This window comes from Pleurodeles waltl, chromosome 6, assembly GCF_031143425.1.
Source record: "Pleurodeles waltl isolate 20211129_DDA chromosome 6, aPleWal1.hap1.20221129, whole genome shotgun sequence".
Classification (NCBI taxonomy): Eukaryota; Metazoa; Chordata; class Amphibia; order Caudata; family Salamandridae; genus Pleurodeles; species Pleurodeles waltl.
In genome coordinates this window covers 365,370,270-365,389,959 of record NC_090445.1, presented here as the reverse complement: position 1 = coordinate 365,389,959, position 19,690 = coordinate 365,370,270, and the positions used below count along the sequence as shown (strand labels likewise).

General features: G+C 41.1%; 1 protein-coding gene across 1 annotated transcript in view; it reads right to left on the bottom strand.

Moving 5' to 3' along the window:
* Positions 1 to 19,690, bottom strand: part of RAB2B (RAB2B, member RAS oncogene family) — a 60,610-nt gene that overhangs the window by 22,291 nt on the left and 18,629 nt on the right. Inside the window, exons 2-7 of the mRNA XM_069238268.1 lie at positions 12,862 to 12,933; positions 10,009 to 10,076; positions 8,059 to 8,141; positions 7,346 to 7,438; positions 1,733 to 1,844; positions 1,523 to 1,591 (exon numbers count right to left, since the gene is read on the bottom strand). Coding sequence (XP_069094369.1) covers positions 1,523 to 1,591; positions 1,733 to 1,844; positions 7,346 to 7,438; positions 8,059 to 8,141; positions 10,009 to 10,076; positions 12,862 to 12,933 — 497 coding nt within the window. The remainder of the gene's footprint in view (positions 1 to 1,522; positions 1,592 to 1,732; positions 1,845 to 7,345; positions 7,439 to 8,058; positions 8,142 to 10,008; positions 10,077 to 12,861; positions 12,934 to 19,690) is intronic.

The following is a 19,690-nucleotide window of genomic DNA, read 5'->3' as shown; positions in this document are numbered from 1 at the left end:
CCTGCACTCTGAAGGACTGCACCAGCTGCACACTTGGGCTTCACCACAAGAAGGACATTGCTTGGCTTCAACTGTTTCAAGGAGGGACTCCCTGTTTGCTACAGGTGAAAAATTGCTAACCAGAGTCCCCTGCACCAACTCCTGAAGAAACCAACCAGCTGACCACTGTCCAGTGGCCAAAAAGAGTTTGCACCAGGTGCATTCTGGGAGTTGTAGTCCACACCCCCCAAGGAGCATCAGAGCTTCTGGAACCTTGGAGTGAGCTGTGGTCACCAAAAGAACCTTAAAGGAACATCTGGAAGAAGATCCAGATGTTTGGAGAACTTTTGAAAAAAAGCTCCATAGAGGGAGCGACCCGCCGTGGCAACTCTAGCTGGCTTGCCTCAACCGCGACCCGGCCTGACTTGCAGGTTTGTTCCGGTGAAGAAAATCTCCAAATAAAGAGACTAAGTCCGAACGTAGGAAGTTGACCGGGACCTCCCAGCCGGCGTATCTGAGGAGGGCTCCAAGGACTTCGGATCAAGATCCAGGTTTGCCCCGGTCGAAGGATTTTCACCTCAAAAAAACGACGAAGTCCGAAGTAAAAAATCTCCACCGAGGGTTCCCGCAACGCGTATCTGAGGAAGAGTTCCAGGAGGTCGGAATGGACTGGCAGGTTCGTCCGGCTGAAGAAAATCTTCAGAAAAATGACTAAGTCCGAAGGTAAACTTTTGACTGAGGCCTCCCGCGGGCTGTAGACGAGCCGGGCTCCATCGCAGTCGGCCTTAAACTTTGACTTCGCCCCGGTCGAGGTGCAACCAGATTGGCGCTTTTTGTTTCTAGGCGCTAGAAAACAATAATTCTTTAAAAAATCATATCTCCGGTTCCCCTTATCCGATTTTATTCGTGTTTGGGTCATTTTAAAGATAAAAATATAATCTATTTTTATAAATTGGTTTTGGATTTTTAAACTGTTTCCTGTGTTTTATTTAATTACTGTTTTGTGATATTTGAATGCTTTACACTCTGTCTCCTAAGTTAAGCCTTGTCGCTCGTTGCCAAGCTACCAAGGGGTGAGCTGGGTTTAATTTACTGAGACCTAACTGGACCTAACTGGACCTAAGTGGAGGTTAGTGGCCTATTGCTAAGTGTAGGTACTTACCTGCCCTTACCAATAACCCATTTTCCAACACTGAGGATGTGTGGCGTGTTCTGTGAGTGTTATCAGAGGAGATGAAGTAACCACTGAAAATGGAGACAGAGACTGTGCCCCTATGGGGAACCCTAACATCATCCTTTAAGCATATCTGGAACGAATAAAAGATGTTTTTTGTGTGCCATTTATATCCTAAGTCTTTAAGAGGAATGGCATTTTTTTTTTGTTTTTTGTTTTTTTAACGCAGAACTTGTTGATAGCCCATCAGCTGAAATTGCCTCCTAACTTGCCTCACCATATTTACTTTGTCCCAAACCATAGCTTCTGTAATTACAATCTAAAACTCACTGCCCCTTCACATAAAAAACATCATCCCTCAAATTGCACCTCATTGTTGACATCAAACAGGCCTTGCTGGATGTTCTTGTAGATCTGTTTGGCTGTGTTGATGAAAGCCTGAAGAGAACAAAAGAAGAAAATCAAATGTGTTACTGACAATAAATAAACTGTGCTTAACAGAATCCACAGAGAATTGCAAACTTGATCTCATTTCGCATGAGCAGCTTTAACACTCTTCATCCTCTATTTTCACTTCACCTCCTCAACGTTGGCTGCTGTCTTTGCTGAGGTTTCCATGAAGATAAGACCATGCTCACGAGCAAAAGCTTCTCCCTCTTCTTTCTTAACATCCCGTCTGGATTCCAAATCACTATGAAGCAAAGTGAGGATTGTGTATGAAATACAAAGTAAGGAGTCAGAGCATAAATCATAATAGAGGTGCAGAGAGAATAAAGATTCATGAAGAAGAATCATGGGTACTTTGAAATAAATCACTTAAAAAACTCAACAGTGGGAAATAAGACCTCACATTTCTGATAAATAGATCCCTCATATTGTGGTGCCTTGTAGTCACTAACTTAGCCTTGGAATTCTACTTGATGGCGAGGGCTACAATATACTGAGGTGAGCATCAGGACACTGAGGAATATATTATCCGACTGAGTAGAGGAGATTCTGCACAGGGCAAATAGGAACCTTTCTGGGATTGCAAGAAAAGAAGCATGGAGAGCCTGGCTGGGTCAAAGAAAGCAGTAAGTTCCGGACTGTGGCCCAGAGAATCCCACTGGGGCAAGGATATTTTGGTATGTTGGGTACCTACCTGACCATAAAAGATAAGACATTTCTGGAATATTTCTGAACCTAGATGAAAGTATGTATGTCTTGTTGGATTGCCAAGACATGCTGGAATTCATGACATCTCAGTGTGGCCATTTTTACACAACTTTTATTAGTTTTTGTGCAGTTCTGTCACTTAACAATCTGTAGGAAAGGACCTCTTTTCGCATGATCAGCCCACATGTTTTTGCCCTGATGCTGATGGTTTTTCAACTCTGTGGTCCAGTGGGCCCTGCTGTCTAGGTCCCAGTGCATATGTTCTGACGCCCAATGTATGTGTACAATTAGCTAATACATGATTGGTTTATTTAGCTTACCTGTAAGTCCCTAGGTAATGGTGCAAAAGGTAGCCTGAGCTAGTATGTTAAATGCCACTAATGGACTGCAGCACTTGATTGTGCTACCACTACAGTGACAAAGGTGAAACTTTAAGCTTGCCGCATCAGCCTAATTGGACAGCATTAAAACTTCAAAATCAACATGGCAAAATGTATCCTTTTGCCAGGTCAAAATCTTCCTTTTCAACATTAATAGACCACCCCTAAGAAAGGCATTTATAGCCCACCAGGAAGAGTGTTAGATATTAAAAAGAAGGCCATTTTCCTTTTGTGTTTATACATGCCCTGACAGCGAAAACAGGAAATTGCAAATGTCACTGTAGAAAGGCTGGTAAACCCATTGACTAACAAGGAGCTTCACTTGCCACTGCACTACCTTCTATTTGGGACCGCCAAAGATATTACTTAAAGGTATCAAATTCATTGATACATTAAACCTGACTGATGCTCTATCAGATTTAAGGTAACTTTTAATATGAATAGGACTTTAGAAAGTCAAAACTGTGAAATCTGGCAGGCATTGGCAGTCTACAGGGGAATATGTTTGGAGCAGATATACCCTATGGCTGTGACACTCGAAGAGGAAATCAGAACAATGGAGGGTACCTATGATATGAAGAATAATAAAAGGACTCAGCCCAAAGAGAACTAATCAGACGGGAACAGCTCAAGTATAAAACCATGCCTGACTACTATTGTTTTTTTATTCAATGTAAAGAAAACACCTAAATTGATGACACTGATCAATGCCAAAATGTGTGTTTTTAAACAAAAAAATAAAAAGAAAGACACCACTTTGTTGCCCACGCCGCTGGTAGTCTTTCATGTCCATTTGCAGCAGCTCCGCTCTGCTAGGAAGTATGAAGTTCTCCCAGGAGGGATCAAAGACAACTGCTGGTGGGAAGAGGTGTGACCTCCTCCAGTAGGATGACTATGGGGTAGTGGCCACAGAAATCAGCTTCAAACATTTTACCACTGCAGTGAAGCAAATAGTAATCACACCTTAGCCCTGCCCACTTCTCTGTATAGGCAGACTGTCTGATACCTTCTCCAGAGGGAGAGGTGGAGGGGACCAGTTACAGGACTGATTTTCAAGGAGAAGTGGCTCATTGTGCTGGACAGCCCCCAGGGATATGCCAGGGGCTCCATACAGAAGAAGGCCTGCACCATCTTGGATCTGGGTAGAGCAGGGTATCCTAGCATTGTTTCATGGCCAAAATCATAGGGACTGATGTCATGTAGGAAGGGTTGCCTTGTGGCTGTCAGCCTTATTGCCCGACTGGCTAGTGAGTCATGCCCTACCAGAAACAAGATGCTATGAAGTGGCACCCCAGACCCACAGTCTTCAGATCACTAATGTACTGGAAAGATGACAGAGCAAAGACTGTCCTGCTGTTGCCTAGAGTGAGTACATAGAGGCTTCACCAAAAAAACTGCACTGGGCTGCACCTCTTGCACCGAAAGGACCCACAAAGATAACTGTGCCTGCTGTCCCCACTTGTGAAATGCACCACGATGGAAGGAGTGACTCCAAGGGCTACTTAAGCTTGAGGAACACCAAACGACTAGGGAACCCTGCACTACTCGAGAGTCCAGTTGCCCAGGAATGCCTGCCTGCTGCTGGATGCTTAAGTGTCTAGTGGGACCCGTGCCCAAAGTCGAAGTGAACCTTGCTTCAAAAAAGTAAAGTTTTACGTATCTCCAAGCAACCACTGAGACTGCTGTAACAGGGAGACAAGCTGACCAGTGGTGACTGGACCTGCACTAGATTCCCCTGCTGCAACGTGGAAGGTCAAGTCCTAAAGCCAAAGACGATCCCTGACATACCAGGGTGAAACTAGCAACACTCACTGCATCCCTTCAGCAGCCTCATCATTCAATATCCCCAGCATCAGGACTATTTCATGGCTGGACCATGGTAAAGAAGAAAAGTGCACTGAGGACTCTAAGACTGCTGGATCCGGCTGTTAACAGTCTACCTGGACCTGAGTGGTTCTTATAACTGGCCCTCGGTCCGCTGAGGCTTGTCCAAGTGAAGAGAAGTTTCTGTTCTAGTCAGTAGGCTACTAAATGCTAAACTGCTTGCAACTATTGACTGCACTTTTAAATAATGTATTTACCTTTGAAAGTTCATATTTCCGATTCCCCTCAATAGATTGTGTTCTTTTATTAATTTGCTGTTTTGGGACTTCAGATGTTTTACACTTGTTCCTTTGAGAAACCCTAATTGCTCTGTGCTACAACCACACAGAACTGAGCGAAGGATTCTATTAAATGAATCAAACTCGCCCAATAACATTCTTACATCCACTTTCCTACACAACTCTTTTGATATTGATAAGGTACTATCCCATGCAGTCAAGCAATGCCATGCACCCCGAACATGCTTAACAACAGACAACCAGCACAGATGTGTGTAATGCAATCAGATAACGGAACATTGTGTACCAATACTTAAGTGAGCACCCACCTGCGCCAATTTCTCAGACACAACCAAGTCAATACTATCTGCCTTTTCAAGCAGTCCATGTCTATATTATATAATCATTATTAAATACTAGCAGTTTTTTTGTGTCCTCGTTTGTGATTTAAATTTGTCTTCAGCAAGACCATTCTAAAATTCACTAACACATTATGAACCAGTTATTTCTTGCAGACACACACATCTTGTCACCAGAATCCGTGAACCTTGCCAAATTCTCAGGACATGATAAAACATGTCTATCTCCACAACCCCCAAGAGCAGCATTATTATCCCCGTCTCCAAACGCAGTAGTTGTACTCATGTGTCGTAAATCCTATGCCATATTTTGATGTGACATTTTAGGGCACTAATGATTTACTGTAGTTGCAAGACTGTATGACAAAGGAATCTTTATAATGAAATCTTCTTTGTCTCTATGAATGAGAGAAACTATTAGTATTAAGGTAGCCAGGCTGACCAAGGGCAAAAGGAAGTACTATTACACAAGACCAATTTTTTTTTTTTTAATAGCTGAAATGGCCCCCATAGATGTGAACAGGATCTTTAAACTGGCCTCCATCATGCATAAGACCATGTTTTTGGAGACCTCAAAACAACCTTGCACAGAAATTGACCATCTCGGATGGGCAACTCTTTTTGTGGAGAATATTTGAATCTAAACACAATAAAAAAAACAAATGAAAACAATACTTCTCGCAAAACATGCCTCCAAACTGTACAATACTTGGAAGCAACAATCAAAATGAGTACTGGTTTTGTCCGCCATGAATATTCTATTCGCTCCAAGTAGCAGTTTCTAAATTTTTGCATTATAGTCTCTATAATTTTATATTATTTCATAATGTGATTTTTACTGTTTACTCTCAACTTTTCTTACTGCTGAACAACCAGCCCCTCTACAAGTGGATGACAATATTGAGTCTATTGCATTCTTTAGCTCAACAGGACACTTGTTTGTGCGCCCAATGTTGGCAGACCAGGACACTTATTTAGAGGTAATGGGATAATATCTATAAGCCTTATTTTGGTAGATCCGAGATACTTTTCCATACACTTCCTGCTGGTGGATCAGGACACCTGTACATGTACTTACAATAGTTTGAAAAACATGCATTAAAACCTGATGTTGGTGGGTCCAGACTGCTCCACAAATGCATGAGGTAAGCAGAACTATTGTCCCTACAGTTCAGTCTTGTAGAAAGGGACACTCTTCCAATGCAGTCACCATCAAGGTGAATGAACTGTGGCATTTGGCATAAGTTCCATGCAGAGGTAAGGAAAGACCACGTTGTGGATATTAACCCAAGTACATGCCTCATGTTGGCAGACTGGAGCAATTGCCTAAATGCCCCTTTCAGAAGAATACATTAAGCGGTTTGGGATATTCCACTATAAAATCCTGAATGCTGGTTATGGACAAGCTACTCAATACTTAACGGGACACTAGAACATATGCCCCACCTTAGTGCTGTAAGACACTTGCCCATATACCCCATGATGAGCAACTGGGAGACTAGTCTGGAAATTTCATCATTGTGGAATGCTACCTGCTCTAATGTACCCTATGTAGGAAAATTGGGGCACACTCATGTATTATCCATGTTGATGTACTGTAACCCTTGAAGCTGTACTTCGCTTAATTAAAACGTCATTCATATGCTCCACAATAAAGGTTTGTGTGCTCCATGTTGGTGGACAGAGACCCTTGTCCAGACTACATGAGAGGTCTGAGTCTTCCCCATTGCCCATGATGCTGGATTAGGGCACTCTTCCCTATTACCAGTATATGGTTTAGGCTAAATGACAATATGATGCAAGATCAAAGCTTTTACCAATCATTTGTACATGGCATGTTGGTGGTTTGAGAGACTAGTATACATTATGTTTGTGAACTGAGATACTTTCCTGATGCCAAATATAGCTTATTGTGACAGTCGTCACGTTCCGTATTTGAGTGAAATTACACCCTTACACACCTTATAGGTGGACAGAGACACTTGCCTATATTCTTCACATTGAAAGACTGCAACTTCTATCATAAAAACTATGCTGTTTGTGACACTTCTCTGCATGCCCAACAATGTAAATATAGCCAATACTCTCTACAGTCCAATTTAAAGGGCTGTGACCGTCTCAGAAGGTCACTCTGCAACTGGCCACAGAATAACACATCACTGCATCTCCCCACCGTCATTATATAAACATGCTCACCTCTTGTTACCAATTAGCATGATGACCATGTTGGAGCTGGAATGCTGACGGGCATCCTCAAGCCATGATGTTAGATGGTTGAAGGTCTCGCGTCTAAAAGAGCAAGAAACGGACAGAGTATGTGATGCAAACACAAGCATGCAAAACACTCACTTCAATTTGATCCCTTAGTTTGTGGGGTGACAGAATAGCTAGGAAACTGAGTGGAACATATGAAGGGTTCGATTACAACTAAACAGGATATCAGTTTCAAATCGTGAACACGCTAATTATTGCTATAGCAGGGTGCAACAATTAGTAGATGTGTAACTTGGACCTGATTCTTACGCAGACATTTCAGAATGGGGTAGAATATGCAAATTAAACATGAATTCACCCAGTCCACAGAGTACAACAAATCTGCACAATTTTGCCACATCACTGGTGAAAATTCATGCATCAGGTGCAATTTAAGCCCAACTTGCAATCCTTTTTCGGGTACAAAGGGGAGTTTGTGACTGAAAAGTTGTGATCAGGGCCTAAAAAGTGAAAGGACTGTGAAAGCACCATGAATATTAGAAAAAGAATCTCTGATTATATTCGAAATATTAACATCAACCTATAATAAGCACTTACTATGTAATAAATGAGGTAGTGAAGAAACAGAAAAGGAGTGGAGGAAACAAGAAATGAGAGTAGGAGGAGAACGAGGTAAGGGAGAACTAAATATTTACCGTGTGATGTCATACACTAGTAGAGCTCCAGCTGCTCCCCTGTAATAGGATCGGGTGATTGAGCGGAAGGATTCTTGCCCAGCCTAATTCATACAAAAGTGAACGAAAGGAAGCAAAAATAAATTAATACAAACAAAATCACTCTCATACCACCATATATTCAGACAAACCATTAATGTGTTGCTCAACTGGAGCATCATCATAGCAGTAAACACCTGCAGGAAGAGAGATACATGGTCAGAAAAGTTCATATGCTACAATTAATGATGGCCAATTCAGAGCCCTTGGCCACATTCTGGAATTCTCTGGGAAAGAGATAAAATAATTCATAATAAAAGAGCATGCTGCAAGGATTAAAAAGCTTGCTAAAGAGTGAGGAACAGGGTGAGGAAGGAACTAGGAGGTGATATGGAAGAGATTTTTTTTCTTTCTTTAGAATGGTTTTTAAGACTACATGTCCAATTTGGAGAAAAAAGATTCTATACCTGCACATTAATATAACTGGGTTCAAGCGATGACATAGTGTGCTCTCATTACCAGCACGGACCCTAACCAGATTGCTGAACGTCCTTTGAACTAAGGAAGGCCTGCTTGCTCCTGCAGGAATTAAAACTAGTCTTATAAACTCTAACTATACTCTTGGTCATTCCACTATGCAGTTTGTCTCTTCTTCCTTCACTCACATGCGTAGTATTTACTCCTTCTGCCATTCCCTTCTCTACTCCTTGGTGCAATTTCCATCTCCCCAACACTGTCCCATCTCTCTCCACCTTACCTATGTAATTTCTCCATCTCGCACTTCCTTTTGTTTTGCCATCCTACATTTACAGCCTTATTTCTGCCACCTTTGCATGGCCAGCCAGTTTTCTGCAATCTTTCACCATGCTATGTACTATAGCTCAAATCATTTAGTTCTACCACGACCCAATACTTTCTTTACCCTATCTTTGGGTCTCTCCCCCTCCCCCAAGTAATGTATTGCCTTTGTGCTACCCTACCTCATTGGTGTGCTGTTGCTACCCCTTTATGTGCTCAGTCAAGTACGATTAAGGGCACCACAACCTCACTTTGTGCAGCCTAACTTGCCTTGTATAACTATACTGATTTTTCTAGTAATATCTTTTACCCCTTGGTGAAGACTTACTCTCTTTATTCTAGCCTGCTCCTCACTATTCTGATGCCTCACCTTCCCTAGATGAATCTGCTACCCTTTATGATGCGTTAGTGTCTCTTGAGCCCCCTTTTTGTGTGTAATATTTCCTCTTTTCTTGTGTCATTAGCCTTTTTGTATGTTACCTAGCCACGTTTATACTGTGCCACATGACCTCTTTCTACTTCCTTATTCCTTGTGCTGCAATACTGCTCACTCAGTGTCACATGTATAAAAAGGGTAGGGTTAGCAATCTAAGGTGCCTATGACAGGTCTGTATGTGGTACACTAAACTTATGGATGGACCACACCCATTAGAGCCCACAAGACAACGTGAATAAAGATATTGGTTAGTTAAAGGCAAGGCATATGTTACCATCCAAGTAATATTGAAGTTATTTTATTCAGTTAAGGCAAAGAACAAAATAGCTTTTGTTTTCTAATTAATACTTAATGTTATAATCCTTGATGTTTTAAATGCTTTATTCACATCACATAGGGAGATCAGCTTGTCTATGGGAACTCTTTTTCAGTGGTCACTTTCAAAGACACCCTGAAAGGTGGAGGAACACATGCTGTCATCAAATTGGGTGAGGGGAAGGTACCATAAAATGGCAAGTCTTCCAGAGTGTCAAAGGGCGTTGGCATAGTTGGGATCTTTTCTGGTTCAGCAAGGGTGGTTGTGATCAGGTTTTGTGTGCAGAATAACAATGTTGAGACAACAGGAATGAGGGGGTGAGGAGGGTTACATGCTGAGGTAAGAGTGGGCTCGCAAGGATAATCTTATTTTCCCTTCTCACCGTGTCCCAGATCTGTAGCTTGATGGCTTTTCCCTCAATGGTTATCATTCGAGCACCAAACTCGACTCCTGCAAAGGGAAAGACAAAGTGAGATCTTAAGATTAACCAATGCGAGCCTGGTGCTGTAATGTGTATAAATCTTTATATGTGGAGTAGAGCAGAATGTTCCCTTCATAACGGTGCTAATCATATTTTATTTTATTCTGTTGGTGTGCTACCAAGGACTGATTGTGATGAGAACTTCTTGCCATATATCTCCAACTATTCACGGATCTTCTATATGATACAACTACAATTATTGCAATGAGCTTCTGTCGATGCTCTGCAAATGTATAATCATTTACCTAGAGAATACAGGTGCTTCATTCATTCTACAGCTAAATGTGAAAGGACTGCCAATGTACAGATGATCAAAAATGTTTGCAGTGCATTACCAGCCCACTGGTGCTTGTATGAGCACTTCATTTTCAGGAACCAAGCATGAGAAGACACAAAGGTCTACATCATCCGGAGGCCTGATGTGATAGGAATAGGGTCGGAGGGGTGCTTGAGGTGTTGGTCATTGGTAAAGATAATAGCCAGATTAAGGCATGGATTGTAATGTCACTGGAGCATATTAACTCAGGAGGGGGCATTAAACCAGAAGGAAGCTTGCGGACGGCAGCTGCTGAAGCTTGGATACTGAAAGACAGGGATGATATACGGTCGTTCTTATGTCTTATTGATTATTATGTTAAACATATCCTACAGTTTGCAGACAAGTTTGACTCAGAGTTAGATGGAGAGTTGTCAGAGCGACTTTGAGACTTGGAGCAAGGCATACTGAACACACCTCGGTAAAATAATTTTGTTGCATTTGGTGTAGTGAACAAGGTTTGGGGATACTAACGTTTTTAGCTATAGCTTTTGCCTTGCGAGCAATAAAGGATGCATGAGAAAGGTTTGCAGATACTGAAATGGACAATGGCATACTGTAGGGTATTTCAAGGGTTTATAATTACTCGTGTGTGGAGGGGATGCTGTCTTTAACTAGATAAGGCCATAAACATTTGGTTAATTTACTGATTGTCAAAGATCTGAAGGTCATGCGTTGCACTGCCAGTAGCTTAGCAGGTTTATCCCAACTCATTTTCAGTGTAGTTTATATTCTGGGCAAGAGACAATATATACCGAAGACTGCAGAATGCATGAATGCTGAGGCACAAGATGTTGATACAAACATGTGGATTACTGTAGTATTGGGGGGGGGGGGGGAATCTTCCTTGAACAAGAAAGGAGTAGTGCAATATGTATTTGGAACACTTGGACTTGTAGGAAGCTGAACATGTGTAGGTGGAAGGTGTTACCAGTAACTTAATAAACATTTGGGGAGATTTTGGGATGTGTTGGTGTTTGGCTAATTACAGTGTGGAACTATGCATTACAAAACTTCATGCTCAGCATTTTGGTAAGAGCCTCAAGTATAAGAAAGAGAACTGATGTTACTGGTAGGCTAGAGTGGGTTTTGTTCATATTTGTCTACATGGAAGTGTTTAGCATTTGTCAAGAGAGGTAAATGTTTGAAGAGAAAAAGGTGGTGGATTTGATGGGCGTTTTGACACGGTGGGAGTAGTAGTTGTTCTGTCTTTTTCGTGGATTAGGGATGAAGATTGTTTAAAGCGACTCCTAGGGATGTGATAAACTTTTCTGACCAGGTGTTTAGGATTAAGTGTATTACCAAACAACTGATTACAAATAATGGAGAACAGTTGCTTGCTCACGATATTTTCTATTATAGAAGGCAGGTGCATGTAATCAAGCAATAGGTTATGACATCTTCATGGTTTGGTGGAACAGGTGAACAGAATGATCAAATATTACTTTCAGTTGGTGCCGGTGTGTGGTTTAACAAGAGAACAAATATTCGTATTGATGCAGGGAGAATAAATGAGAGGAAATATCAGATGTAAAAGTACTTTGATATTAGAAAGACAGCGAAAATACGTTGGAACGTGTTTGTTCGTTCGCATCATAGTAAAGGTGAGAAACATTTGCGGGGTGTCAACAGGATTGCCAAGTGTTTCTGGTGCATTTCCAGGCATCGAACTTCTCTAAGAGTCTCACTATTTTGACAGCTTAATTTTAGTCAGTCTGAAGGAGCATTACAGAGCAGGAAAACATTTTCAAACCTTCCAGAAGTCTCAGATGGAATACGCACATCTACAAGAAACATGAAACCAGATCAGCAAAGTGCTTTTAACACAGACCAATGCAGTGAAGGAAGGCTGGACTCACAGACAGAGGGACACATATAGAAGAACAAGATGTTAAGTCCCTCCAGCACTGCAGTATTCTTATTACTGCTCCATCGGCTCCCTACAACAGCTCATTCAATGCACCTCGGTCCTAAACTTCATGATGTCTTGTAATTGTGTACTGAGACCCACTCACAGATGTTCCACACTAACTCTTGAAGGCAGCGTAACCTCTACCGTTTCTGTACTTGGACCCATGCGTGTAAAGCTCTGATATTTAATCTAAGTTGTGACCTGAAGCACAATCATGTATTTCAGTAATGGGCACCATACACAGCTTTGCCAAAACACTTCAACCATCATTCTTACAGCCATATTATTAGTACTGGGACACACACAAAGCTCTGCTAGTGTGCTTCAATTCTGACTTGCTGCACTCACTTTCATTTAAAAACTGTAGCACAGACATACTTCTATTTCCCAGACTTCCCACTTGCTAGCCCTTTACCTAGAAGCTCTGAGCAATGTAATAAAATCAGGGTTGAGGTATCATGAGAGATAATATTACAGAATTGTAAGTTCTTTATCATTCAACCATGGGTCTTCCCTAGGGGCCTACCGATAGTGAGGTCGTGCACAGGCTGGAACCTCTTGTCTGTGAACTGGAGTAGAAGACATGATTTTCCCACACCTATTGAGGAGATAAAAGTACATTTGGTCACAATGAAGCACATCCGCAAACTTGCCCCTCTGTGCCCACATCACAGTTTCATAATTATACAATTACCTGAAGTGAAATACTGAAGAAAATAAAATAAAAAAGTGATGGAAGGAACGCCATATTGAATAAAACCCTCCTAGCCATATGCAAATCGGCATTAGCCCTGCTATAGTTGGAATAATATAGCACGAACTGCCAAGCAAGGCCCTCTCTGAACCGGAACACAGCAACCCAAGAACAGTTTCACCCGAGTTGAGGCTCTTCAGCCAGGTGCTGCTTGATTTCAGTGGCACAGTGAGTACAGGACCTATGTCTGGGCGTAACTGTGACACTTAAGGTGTCGAACAGAAGTAAAGAAAAAAGTGATGGGTGAAAAGCTTTAATTAATCTTAGCCACTGGTAATTCCTCCAGCTATTCCTACCATAGGGAGAGTTACCCAAGTATGCCAGAAGGGACGGTGTAGGTTATACCTGTAAACAAACAGATTCCTTCCTGTTCAAACACTTATCCCGTTCACAATTGATTTAAAATTCAAATAGGATGCACTAAAACACTCACAATTTAATTACTCATCATATCATAAGGCACACAATTTTTTCCCACATAATGTTATCTTTCCCCGAAAAAACGTCACTGTTTCCAATAATTGATTCATCTTGCATAATACATGCATTCTCTGTTCTTTCTTCATTATGCAAAACAATATCCTCTTATACAGTCATTAAAATATTACCTGCTCACATACATTTTCACTCAGAAAGAGTATAGCATCAATCCCTCTGATTTCACAATCAATATTAACATATTATTAGATTCCTATCCCCTTAAAAATCATATAAACCCTCCTGACAAGTCTGTTAAAAACAAGATTTAAAATCAATTATCAAATTACAACACCTATTACAATGACCTATCTGCTGGTCTATGTGTTAACCATATGACTTATCGATCGATCTGTTATCTAATTGTTTATCTAACTGTTTAGATGTCTATCTGTTACCTATATGTTTATCTATCTGTTACATGTCATCTAGCGATCTGTTATTTATCTATCGGTTAACTATCCATGTTATCAATGTATTTATCTGTTATCTATCTATTGATCTGTTTATCTACGTTATCTATATTTTATCTGTTACATATCTGTTTATGTATCTGTTATTTATCTAGCTGTTATATACCTATCATCTATCCGTTTATCTGTCTATGTTATCTGTCTATAACTCTGTCCGTTATCTATCTGTTATATATTATTGGTCTATTATCTATCTAGTTATCTATCTATCTATGCTCCCTTTAACATTTCTTTCCCTTACTTTGCTTTTGCTCTCTCTGTTCCATTTTTATTTCGTCACTCTTGTAACTAATTAGCATTTCCAGAGTGTGCGGTTTCCTGGAATTACATGGCAAGTTGGTATGATGCATTTATTATACAGCACTTGGCTTGTTTATCGGTGACTTTCCTTGCTACTTACATGGAAGTGTAACCCCACTGACACCACTCATTAGCCATAATTTGTGTCTCATGTCTTGTTGTGTTTACCAGAGTCCATCACAGTGTAAGTGTTTTCAACTTCAATACGATTTTTTGTATTTTAATCTGCACTTTCAGTGGCATTTTAAGTTAGAAGTTGGCCATTTGATGCATAAAGCAAGAAAAAACTGCTACCACACCTAAAAAAATAAAAAAAAAAAGTTAATATATATATATCTGGATAATATGCTGCATGTCTAAACACTTTAAGGGCCAAAAGGTGAGACCTATTGGCTATGCCAATGCTCGTTTAATTTCTTAGCAAGCACTCAATACAAGTGCATCTGCATGCCGTCTTCTTTCTAGACTGCATGCCAGCCTCTCCACCCTGCTGCCCGTTGTTTGAATATTCCACAGCCCTTGCCCTGGTGTCCGTTGTTTCGATACTCCTCCCTACTGTCCTGTCCATTGCTTCATTATGCCTCCCACCACCCTCCTTTCTTGCTGTCTGTTTCTTCGATATTCCTCCCCTACCTTCTTCCTTGCTGCCCTCCCACCCTTCTCCACCGCCTCCTCCTTGTCCTCCTCCTCTCTGCAGTCCATTACTTTGATCCACCCTCCTCACTGGTGACTTCTATTTCCTCCTCCCACCTGTTGCTCATTGTCTTAACCAAACCACTAACTCCTCTCTCTGTTCATTCTTTGTTTTCCACCCTCCTCCTTTTTCAACTTGACAAATGCAACAGAGTGATGTTGTATAGGGCATAAAAACACATAAAGATAGAGTTATACCTCTCAACCCGGCCTGGAGATTACATTATTTTAGCGCATGAGAAAAAAGACCACTTTTTCATAAGAAAAATGTGAGATCATATATATATTTTTTTTTTTTACAAAGATTTCATGAGCATAATATCACTTCTTGTCTTCGAGATAGCCACTTAGTCAGGCCTTTCTTCAGTGCCAAACTCAATACCTTTTTTTAAAAAAAAACGGGAGTGCTGACACTCGGGTGGGGGGTTGGTTTGCCCAGGATCATCTAAGAAGGGAGCGCATGGATTTAAGCGGCAATTGTCTTGCTCAGAGCAACAGAGTAACCTCCAAACATCGTCAGAGCTGCCATGATTAGAACCAGGTTGCAAGCAAATGGCAAAAGCAGACACGTCGCTCCACCGAGCTATCGTATCACCAGTGCCAAAATATACAGCATAGTCTCTTCATGTACAAAAACCAATAGCTAGATAAATTTTACGTCGTCTGCTGGGAGCACCACTTAAGTCGCTATGTCTGTGGCACGTTTCCCTTGGGCATGTGTTCTCAGGTGCGTAGCTTGGTCAGTAAAACTGGGGGGTGGGGGAGCTTCAGATTACCCGACTATAACGGTGGCACATATTGTTAAAATACATTATAAGACATGCAGGGAGCACAAGGGTCGTAAGGGGCAGTGGAAAGTTAGTTCAAGGTGTCTCGGTAGTGGTACTACCAGAGAGAAACACATTATTTTGTGAAATAACCACCATTTTGAAGTCTTTCCAAACAGAGACGCAGAGAGTGAGTGTCAGTTTTTGTATCTGTGTAAAAATTCCCTGGAAAATCCGACAGATACTACACAACACCCGACTGAAAGCACCGGTAAGCAACTATCTATCACAAAATACTTTCTTAGGAGATCCAACAACCCAAACACTCCACCTAAACCTACAAACCCTGTATGTTCTGAATTTAGCGCTATTTTGTATTGACACTTGTCCATGGCACAAATAGTGAAACGATTACCAGCTATCTGTGAACGGGATCACAAAGTCCTGGTTCCAGAACAAATAGCTACATAAGTATTCAGTGGCTTTACTCCAGCGAGGACAACATATAAGAACTGTTTCAAAACTAGTCCGAAAGCCACCAAATTGTCAAATTGGAATTCAGGTAATTATTTCTTGTATCCTACACTAGGTATCGCCCTGCTCTGCTGTTTTTGTTTGTGCAAATAGTTTGGCCTGGAACATGGGGGCATTTCCACGCCCAAATCCTAAACCTCTGTGTAGTCTACTACAAAAATTATATAAATATCACCACCAATTTAAGAAGAGTGTAGTATGAAGCATTTAACTCCCAGCTGAAGCCTGTGTTGGGAAGTGTGCACAACAATGCACGTCAGTCCTTGTATACTAGGTTCGAAACCTCTGCAAGCTTTGCCCACTTAAATATTGACCAGAACGAACTGAAATAACGATGTAGTGGGCCTCACCTGCTGCCACTGCACCTGCTGCACTGATGGCAGCAACCTTAAGTGAAGGACCAAAAATGCTGTATGACGTAACAAATGCGTGAGCCAATATGCATCACAGAGATTTTTTTCTTTACTGTAATTCATGTTGCGAAGAAGCCTGCGCTGCTGTACAAAGTTTAAAAACATTGACAAACCAGTAGATCTCCCATAGGCAAAACCTATTGGCTATGCCAATGTTTGTATTGATAATTTCACATTAGGAATTTAACGAAGCATAGCACTGTGCTAAATTGTTGAACATCACCCTAGAAAATAAAAGCGGTTCGGTAAATATGATAGCTATATGTTATTGGGGAAGTGAAATAGTTAACTGTGCTACTACTTTTATATAAACATTGGTAATGTTATACTTTTAGTCGCACAGATCATACTTGTAGAAGCATTTGTCAGTAGGGCCTAAACTTCAAACCTTCTGATCCTAACATGTAGTTCTGTGTGTTTTGGCACCTATTTTTTGCCTCGGAACCAGCAGTTTTTACTTTTTCAGTAGGGAAACCGTTTGGTTTATGTTGTTCTTGATCTTTGCTTGTCTTCTACTGTTTGGCTTTTTCCTTCATGTAGACAACTGTGATGCAACTGTGGTGCTTCGAATCTGATTTTATCCTTTTTTCATCGTGTCTTGATTCAGGAAAACATGCCAAACCAGCTCCTAAGTCAAATGGTTATATTTTTTTGCTTTGATATACCTTTCTTTTTCATCACGGACCCTTGCTACTTGATTAGGTCACAGAAAAATCCTTGAATTGGGTATAGTTTAAAAGTCTCCCTTCCGTGTTGCATTGCTGCCTGACCAGCTGCAATCTTCACAGATTTTCAAGTTTACTGAATGGATACTCTGCATGCTTATTTGTTCAGAAAACCTGTTTTACACAGCCTATTTTGAATGCCAGTCATTTTCTGGAGAATGGGGAATACGATCACTGCACCCACTGAGAGAGTTGGATTGGGATCCTCTGTGCTTTGAAGGCTCCTAAGACAGTATGCTGAATACTTTTAGATTGTGACAAGCATTAGGTTTTACAGTTAGCTTCCAAACAGAATAAAGTAATCATCAGCAATCAACCATCATGATTATCTGCTATAGGTTGATATATATTTATTCTCTTTTTAGGTCTTACCTAGGCAGCGCGCATGCAGTGTCTCTTCGAGACATGTTGTATGCTGTTTATATTTGTTAGTTTCTGTGCCAGTCGAAAATCCTTGTTTTTTTTTGGGCAGTAGGTAATGGCTGTCTCTCCCTTTGTTGTTTTGTTCCCTCCCATGGAGACTGACCCTTTAATATGTAGTTGTTCTCTTTTGTCCATTCCTGTTACTTTCTGAACACTACGTTTTCCTTTTGTCTTGTTTGGCGTTCAGGGCAAAACACGCTCAGAGGATGGAGTTTTTAATTTTTTCTTATGACATATTTAGTTTTCGGACCCAAATGTGCTTAGATGTTGCCCCTTCAGAATAAAACAGGCTTACATTATGGCCTCTTCATTGTTTATGAAATCTAGGTGCCATTTTGCTTATTTTGTGTGTGTTTTTTAATATTTGGCTTAGATGACAAGATTATGTTTTAGGATTTTATTTATATTTTACTTCAAAATGTGCTCACCGGATGCAATGTTTACATGTGAATCTGCTTCTTTTAGACACTACTTTTTTTTTTTTTATTTGTAAGCTCATTGTGTTAGTGGCAGCTTTCTTGTTTTATGCTGGTAATGAAGGCGTGGGGAAGCAGCGTTTTTTTAAAAGAACCTTGTTTTTCTTTTCATTTGAGGGCTTGTCATCTAGACTCTGCCTTTTCTCTGCGGATTCAGCAACGTCATGGCTCTATTCCGGGGAGATGAAGATATTGAGGCCGCTTGCCTTGCACCAGAACAGATGGTCACACTGCTGGACACCAGATTATTTTTACGACTCTGGTACATGTCCACCCAAAGGTATTCCGATTTATTTTCCTTCAGATCCACCCCCGTCTTACTAGTTTGAATCCTGGCTCAGCCTTCAACACCTGCACAGTCCATGAACTGAGTCCACTTTGGTAATAAAAGATAGTATTGATTCTGTTACATTAAAACATAAAGCTCACAGACAAACTTTCCTGCTCAAATTCTGGCTCTTGAGCATTAGAAACACAAATAGTTTGCTCCTGGTTATAAGCTGTTGAGCTTGCCTCCTGTTGCATAATTATTATATTTATATATACACACTGCAAGGCTCCAAGGGAGAAGAAAGAAAAAAAAAACACAAACACAGAGGGCAGTGTTTTGTTAGCATCTTTAATCCGTTTTCCAACCCAGCTACCCAACTCTCCCCACCCCCATTGTTTTTGGGCTTTCACCCATTCTGGTCAATTCTTCTTTCCACTCCTTGCTGCACAAGTGAGGTAGATTTGGCAGCATGACTTATGGATTACAAGCCACGGTGCTATACACAATTGTCAGGACAAATACATGTCAGCAGTTAACAACAGGGGCCCACACGTTTGCTTGCCCCACCCCCTCTTCTGCACCCATCTACTGTTGCTGTTTTCGAAGAGGCAACTTTTTTTTTTAATTAGAATTGATTATAAAAGAAAAATAAACTTACTTACCTTCCCCTTTTCCCTTACTGTTTTTACCTGGCTGTTCCGCATCACTGAAGCAAAAGACCAGATACATGCGTACAGACAACTGCACAGCCTGCAGTGCCCCACACGCTATAGAGAAAGAGAGAGCTTGCAGAGAATGATATGCATACGAATGTATGTACAGGCACACAGATCCACTGTGCAGATACACTCTGCAGGGCAAGACATCTTACGGGCACACATACTCAGCTGACTCAAACATAGCTTGCAGACTGACACAAACATACTCTGGAGGTGCGGATATTGAGCAAACTCCACCTTAAATGGTACAGGCTGCTTCCTGGATTGGTGGATGACACAAGACAGCGTTATGAATGACAGGCTGAGAGGGTGGAATAGCCTGTTGAAATG